The sequence below is a fragment of the Typopeltis vanoorti genome, chromosome 2 (assembly GCF_054136105.1).
Source record: "Typopeltis vanoorti isolate ZY-2024b chromosome 2, IOZ_Tvanoo_1.0, whole genome shotgun sequence".
Taxonomy (NCBI): Eukaryota; Metazoa; Arthropoda; class Arachnida; order Uropygi; family Thelyphonidae; genus Typopeltis; species Typopeltis vanoorti.
In genome coordinates, this window is record NC_143550.1 from 18,276,473 (window position 1) to 18,284,649 (window position 8,177).

General features: G+C 33.1%; 1 protein-coding gene across 4 annotated transcripts in view; it reads left to right on the forward strand.

Annotated features, from left to right (window-relative positions):
• The window catches only part of LOC150108853 (uncharacterized), a 383,408-nt gene extending 375,664 nt beyond the window's left edge, over positions 1–7,744 (forward strand). For all 4 annotated transcript variants that reach the window (XM_090403785.1, XM_090403777.1, XM_090403770.1 and 1 more), the window contains one exon: positions 5,723–7,744. In XM_090403785.1, coding sequence (XP_090259911.1) covers positions 5,723–5,814 — 92 coding nt within the window. In that variant the 3' untranslated portion in view covers positions 5,815–7,744. The remainder of the gene's footprint in view (positions 1–5,722) is intronic.
• The last annotated feature ends 433 nt before the right edge of the window (positions 7,745–8,177 follow it).

Genomic DNA, 8,177 nt, shown 5'->3' on the forward strand with positions numbered 1-8,177 from the left:
AAACATTATTTAAATTAAGGGGTTTAAAACAGTTCGGTTTTAAAACAATGTGGGATTTAATATCCCCTTAATTTAAATAATGTTAAAAATAAATGTTACTGATTTTAAAAATTTTCTATTTATACATTTTTATGGCTAACTATTTTAAAAAATCACTCATCAGAATGAAATAATTTAGTTACCGATTTAAAATATTTTACAAAGTTATTTTTAATGGCATACTACACTATTTCCATGTATACACTATTTATACTATATTTCAAATTTTTACTGCCAAAATTTGTTGTCTGCTATAGTACGCTCTCAGATTCAAAACACTTCTGCACATGTCACAAAAAGGAGAATCCATTCCGAAAATAGGCTAATCAATCCATATTCTGGGATGAGTTGTTTATTATTACACGTCTGAAAATTAACTTCTCTTTTATGATCATTGTAGTTTTTAAAGTGGTAACTATTTTGCTTGCATAACAGTTGGGAAATTTTATCTATAAAGCACGTGATTTTGCGTGTTGGCAACCAATTCGTACTTCCTTCATCTCCCCTTCAATAATAACATCCAAGAGTTAATTAAATCTAATTCTGAAGAATTGAGTGATTCCGACCTGCTAAATTTAGATGCACAGCGGGAAGATCCCGAAGAATATGATGAAAATTTAACCACTGATAGTCAGCCAAAAGAGATTTCACAGAAACAATTTGAAAATATTTTTCGTACAATCAAAGTTTTTAAGCAGCAATGCTTAGAGGCTAACCCTGATGAAGAAAGAAGCAGGGCTTTACTTCTTTGTTAAGAAGTAGTATAATAAAATTTATATCTGAATATGTTTTATTGTCTTTCAGCTTCACGGTTTTCCTTTAACTAATCGAGGGATTGCTGTACTGTTAAATGTGAGGTGGAAAAACTAAAATAATGAGACCAATGCCTCACTTTTACGGAGGCCTGAAGTGGAATGAAAATGTTCCATGTTTGTTATCTTGAAGTAGGTTTCCAAATTTAAAATGCACACACACAAAATTAAAAGAACAAAAGCTCACCCAGTGTATTAATGTGCTATAGGTTTACAGCCTTTCACAGGCAGGATTCATATAAATAATAAGGATTATATACTAATGCAAGGAATGTTGGAAATAAGGAAGCTGAATTTGTGACATTGATTCAGTTTATCCAAGGATAATTCATATATAAGTAGAAAGTCAATTCAGAATGATATATAGATGGGAATAGAAAATAAAGCAATATAGAATTTTTCCTGAAGGATAGGAAGTAGAAAAGAAATGCTATTAATGATAGCAGATAATTGTACCAGTTCAATGGTGGAGATGGAAAATGGGTCATAGGTCTATGGCACGACAATAATTGCAAAATTTTTAGACAAATTGATTAAGCATGTAAAAGGAGGGTGAACATAATGGGAGAATTTAATGATGGGAATATGAATTTGGTAGTAGGAAATAGTGTATGGAAGTAAAGAAAGTGAATGTGTATAGTTTCTGAGGATAACCAGCTTGGTGAGAGTGTTCATGAGGTATTAACTTGAAGTATTAAATAGGGATAGGTTATGAGGTCAGCAATACATAAGCATGGCTTGGGATTCATGTTGGTTGTTATGCTTATATACTAATGCAAGCAGTATCAGAAAGAATCTTCCAGGAGGAGAGACACAAGAATGTATAGTACATTAAAGGTAGCAGAGAAGTTATGCCTATTTCAAAAAGAAGATAATATATGTGAGAACTATTTGATTCGATGTTGAAATAAATAGAATAAGATATATCCAAGTATTAAGTATCTAATTATTGGCATGCTGAGCATTGGAATGTAGAGAGCAGCCATGATGAGTTTAAGCATAGTAGTTAAGCGAGTGAAAAGATTATAGTGAGGGATTTTAATTATGTAAATATAGACTAGAAGAGGATATTGTGTATGGACACAAAAGGAATGAATTTCTGAAATGCCTGGCGTTTTATGAGGTCACCTATACTATCTCTTACAAGTTTTTAAAGCTCTGCATGTTAAAATATCTGAACATCTATGCAAACCAAATATATCACTAACTATTGAGAACCCTATAAGTGAGCATTTATGCAACTGCAAAGTAAGTTCATCATTACAGGATTAATAACTATAAATGCTTATATATATATATATATTTTTTTTTTTTAATTTTATTTATTTTTTTTTTAAGATTTAATACTTAGTTTTGTCAGTTTTTGAGTGTAGTAAGTTGATATTCTTCTTTGATTATAAAAGTTAAGTGGATAAGAGGGTGGCTACTGGAGAGATATCAAAAAGTGGTATATGGAGGGGCAGAATCAAGGCAAAACCAGGTGACTAGTGGTGTGCCACAAGGTTCAGTGCTAGGACCATTGCTGTTTAATTTGTACATAAATAATATAGGAAATAACCTGAAAGGAAATATTCAGTTGTTTGCTGATTATGTGAAATTAGGTAGAGTAATATGTTGTTTATTTTTTTACGGTATATATTAGAACACAGAAACTAAGTAAATAATTAATTTATTAACTTATGCTGATATTTCGCTGGTGTTATAACCAGCATCTTCAGAGCACAAAAACACAGTTTGTTACAATACGCGAGACTATGACAACATGGTGTAATCAGCAGACTGGTTAAACAAAATTGTAGCAGCAACACAAAGACTAGAGTCTTGATTTTTTGGTGTCCTCTATCTGAAAAAAACTATCACATAAGTCTAGAGTCCTACAAAAAAAAAAAAAAAAGCATACTAGTTTTTTCTTAGGATGACTGTCTCCCAGATCTTAGCCAAGTTAATACAGCCATATTTGTTGAGATTTGGAGTGTGTTTCAGGGCTTCCGTCGCCTCTAAGAACAATCTCTCTGACTTATAAGAGTTTCTGTTTAGTACTTTTGTGTTTTTCCAGTTGATCCTGTGTGCAGGGGTATCCAGAGCATGGTCTGCTAGGCCCGACTTGCATAATGATAATTCTGGACGTATCTTTTGTGTTCGTTGATGCGGATGTTCACAGTTCTTCCTGTTTGACCGTAGTAGGCTTGATTACATGAGCAGGGTACTCGGTAGACTCCTGGATGTGATAAAGGGGGGAATGCTGTCCTTGGGTGAGCCGATAAGGGTAGCTAATTTGCTACATGGTCTGAATGTAGTGCGTAGTTTATGTTTATTGAGAATTCTTGAAATCTTTTTGGATGTGCCTTTGATGTATGGGATGGTGATTGTTTTGTTGTAGTTCTCTGTGGTGGATGGTGGGAGGGGTTTCTTAGGAGCATTTAGTATTTTGTTTACCTTGTGTTGATTATAGCCATTGGCCAAGAAGGTGTGGCGTAAGTGAGCCAGTTCAGCAGCAAGAGCATTGTCATCGGAACAGATTGCTCTCGCTCTATGGGTGAGTGTTTTTAAAATGCCATATTGTTGAGAAGGATGATGGTGTGATTGTTTGTGTAACTATCTCCCTGTATGTGTGGGTTTTCTAAAAACTGAAAATGATAAGGAACCATCTGGAAGACGTGTGATAAGTGTATCCAGGAAGGGCAGACAGTTATTAGCTTCCAGTTCCATAGTAAAGTGGATTTTTGGTTGTTGGCTATTTAAATGCGCTAAAAATGTTTCCAATGTCTCTGGGCCATGTGGCCAAATAGCCAGTACATCGTCAACATAGCGTAGCCAAAGTGTTGGTTTGAGAGTGACTGTATTGATTGCTAGTTTTTCCAGGTGTTCTATGTAAAAGTTGGCTAAGGGGGGGGGGGGGAGCCCATGGCTGTCCCATCTATTTGTTTGTATATTTTCCCTTTCCATGTGAAATATCCTGCATGTATTGTGAATTTGAATAGTCCAAATATATCGGGGGGGGGGGGGAAGCGGGACTTCAGTAGATTGTGGGTTTCTGTAAGTGGTACATTTGTGTATAGTGAGGTGATATCAAAGCTTACTATTAAGTCTGAGCTTTTTAGGGTCAGGTGTTGTAAGATGCTTTTTAGGTGGGCCGAATTTTTGACAAAGGAGGGAGAATTGTTTGTGAGGGTGGCTAGTAGCTTTGCTAAATGTCTAGCCAATTTGTATGTGGGACTATTTATACTGTCCACAATTGGGCGTAAGGGTGTGCCTTGTTTGTGAATTTTTGGTGCTCCATAGATCCTAGGTGTTTGAACATGGAAGGGCTTGAGTTTGTTTACTGTGTCTTTGAGCCAGGAGGTGACTTTTTTCAATAATTTTCGTGCCTTATTCTTTTGTGTGTTGGTGGGATTGCGATCTATAATTTTGTATGTTGGCTGATCTTGTAATAGTGTGTGCATTTTGTTATCATATTCTGTGGTGTCCATCACTACGGTTGCATTTGCAAAAAAGTACTACACAGAAACTCTTATAAGTCAGAGAGATTGTTCTTAGAGGCGACAGAAGCCCTGAAACACACTCCAAATCTCAACAAATATGGCTGTATTAACTTGCCTAAGATCTGGGAGACAGTCATCCTAATAAAAAACTAGTATGCCTTTTTATTTTTTTATTTTTATTTTTATTTTATTTTTTATTTTTGTAGGACTCTAAACTTATATGTGATAGTTTTTTTTTTTTTTTCCCCCAGATAGAGGGCACCAAAAAATCAAGACTCTAGTCTTTGTGTTGCTGCTACAATTTTGTTTAACCAGTCTGCTGATCACACCATGTTGTCATAGTCTCGCGTATTGTAACAAACTGTGTTTTTGTGCTCTGAAGATGCTGGTTATAACACCAGTGAAATATCAGCAATAAGTTAATAAATTAATTATTTACTTAGTTTCTGTGTTCTAATATATACCGTAAAAAAAAATAAACAACATGTTCGACGAACACATAAGTCTGTCCACACGTTTAAGGTAGAGTAATAGTTAATCAAGGATGTGGGGAGTTTGCAAGAAGATTTAAATAGGCTGTCAGTATGGGCAAAAGTTAATGGGTGTCAGTTTAATATTGAGAAATGTAAAGTTATGTATTTTGGGATAAATAGATTACAAGCTGAGTATCATATTGATGGCACTGTACTCCAGGAAATAGATGAAGCTAGAGATTTAGGGATGGTGGTAGAAGACATAGAGTTAAAGTTTAGAGGACATATTGCTATGGTTGCTAAGGTAGCCCATAATATTACTTGGCTGTTGAAGAGCATATAAATAAGTAGAGATAAGGAAGTTGTCATTCCTCTTTATAAGGTCTTGATACACCCACATCTGGATTACTGTGCTCTCTTCTCCTCCCCTCGGTTTCTTGGGGGATGAAGACGCAGTGGAGAGGATTCAGAAGCGAGTCACGAAAATGGTGAGTGGCCTGTGGAATGTACCCTATGAGGATAGATTGAAGGTATGTGGATTGCAGAAGTTGCTTGATAGGAGAAAAAAAGGGGATATGATAGAAACATTTAAGTTGCTTAAAGGGTTTTATAGGATAGATGCAGGGGAAATGTTTCAGCACTTGACTAGAGGGTTCAGAACAAGGGATCATCCCTGGAAGTTGAATAAAGGTGTGGTTAGTAGGAGGTGCGAGGACTAGAGTTTTTTGCTTGAAGAGTGGTGAATGAGTGGAATGGGTTGCCAGAGTCAGTTTTGAGTGCTTTGTATGTTAATGGATTCAAGGAGAAGTATGATAGATTGGGTCTTCCACAATGAGTCTTCAGACTCCATGGAGGTATCCGTGTAATAATTATAATAATAAAATGCTTTATTTATATTTTTCTTAACTCTTGTCAGTTTTGATAACAGGTTCTAAAGACAGATCTGTTGGAATACTTAGACTTGGAGCACCAAATCATGGATGGACTGAATATAGTGAACTCACCTGACATGGGGACCAAATAATAGGAATCCTTCAACTGCCTCATTCCAAAGGAGCTTCAGAAAAACCTGCCATAGCAAAGCTCTTAGCCAATTCTTGCAGACTCTTTAATGATCATGTTAATGATCAACTGTAATAATAATAATAGTGGAAGTAATGGTGAATGATACCACATTTCTTTAGGGCCTATTACATCACTCTGAGCAAAAGATTTGAGCTGATATAAATTTCAGCATTTGCCAATTTTGTATTCTGTTGGAAGTATTTGGTATATGCTGGTATTTTAAGTGTTTGATTATATCCAGAGAGAGAGTAGTAGCACATTTTGTTTATCTTGAACTGTGTATGAGAAGTTCATAAAGAAAGAGTGCAATATCTCCATTGCTGTACAGGTAATTCTATTAACTCTTAGAAAAGGAAAATAAAAGAATTGAAAAAAAAAATAATGCCAATTTCCATCCCTATATTTCCCCACTTTATAATTTTTTTTTAAGTGCCAATTTCTATCCCTATATTTCTCCACTTAAAGGTTAGTTAGAGATGCCATGAAATCAAAGAAATGAAATGACTTAGAGTAATAGTAGTAGCAATATTATAATATCTGCCAAAAATGTGCACAAATGACATATCTAAGCAAATCTGTTTAAAACTAGTTAATGTTATAGCAACAAAACAGTGTTATAATTAAGTGTAAAATTTCTCCAAAACTCCTAAGTTTAGAACCTGCAAAAATATTTCCATTTTTTTAATATAATTAATATAAAAACATCTTATTATTTTTTGACAATCAGAATACTGCATGTAAATATATTGAAAGATGCATTCTTGAAAAATACATAGGCAATCATTAGAATTTAGTATAATATGTCCATATTTTTATCCGGAATACTAGTATATGCACATTCGTTTTGAAAATGATCAGAAAAAAAAGAAAATATTATGTTACATTATTATACATAGCAGTTAAGAGCAAATGCAGATAGAATAAGTTTGAAACATTCTGTTTCCCCCTTCATATGTTTTTATGTTATGAGATAATGATACTTTTCTACATATAGAACAGCTTGAACAAACTCAGTTTTAAAGAAGAAAACAGATGAATTGTGATATATATATATATAATTAATATTTTACTTGTTAACTTTATTCTAGACTGCATTTCTAAGTACTGTAAACTGTGATTAAATTTTTAAAATGCAGAACAAAACAGCATAAAACAGTGTTAGTAATGAGAGAGATTTTTAGTTATTGTTTCATAGAAATGGAAATATCAGAGGTCAGTACATATGAATTAAGTTTTAATCAGTGTATCCGGTTCTACAAACTTTTGAAGTTATATGTTAGATTTTTCACAAAGAATGCTGGAATTATATTTTCCATTTCCACTTAATAGAGTATAGTATATTCAGATAGAAACATTTTGTACATTTTTTACATGTTTCAGTAAACATCAGTTTTGTGTGTTGAAAGACTTATGGCTCTGGTGGTAGATCAATCACCATCCATCTTTCATTGTTAAAGTTTTAATAATATGTTATTTTGTTTCTTGTATAAAGAAATATGTTTTAAAAATACTGTATTAACTTACAGATTTATCCGGTGAAATTTTGTTACTAGTTTTTAGCATAAATCTTTTAAGTATATTTATTTAGATCACTTGTTATAATTAAAGTTTGCAAAGTTTCACTTGAAAATATTTGTGCATACTTCCATATCAAAGTAAAATTCAAAATGATAAAAAAAAATTTTTTTAAACTTTTTTTATCATTTTAAATTAAAAGACTTTGAAGCATAGTCTCTGACTGATTGGTCAGTAAATATTTATTATAAAAAGTATGTTGATTTTCCTAGTCATTGGATATAAGTGAAATAATTTCATGAGAGTTTTAAGGACCACCTGAAAAATTAAGTATTTTACATATTTACAGAAGATAATTTATTATGTAAAAGAGTTCTTGATAAAAATAAATAATACTTAAAATATGCTTGTTTTCAATGTGATTCATTATTTCAATTTTTTAGTTACACATAATGATTGTATGCTTTTAGAATATAATGGTTTTAATAGCTGTGTTATTGCACTATTAGAAAAAGCAGAAGAGCACATTTTCTTTAAGAATCAACTTTTTTTTTTTAATTTATTATTATTATGTCACACCTCCACCAAAGACTCATCGAGAGAGGGCACCTACTCTACAACTCTGTCTCCACCACTCAGTCCACTAACTACAACGAACCACAACCACCATCATCATCTACACCGATGCCATCTACCTCCCATCATCACCACTAGTATTTTCACAGACAATCACAAACATCCATAATTAGTTAATAGTAAAATTTGTTTTATAAATAATACAGAAATATCTA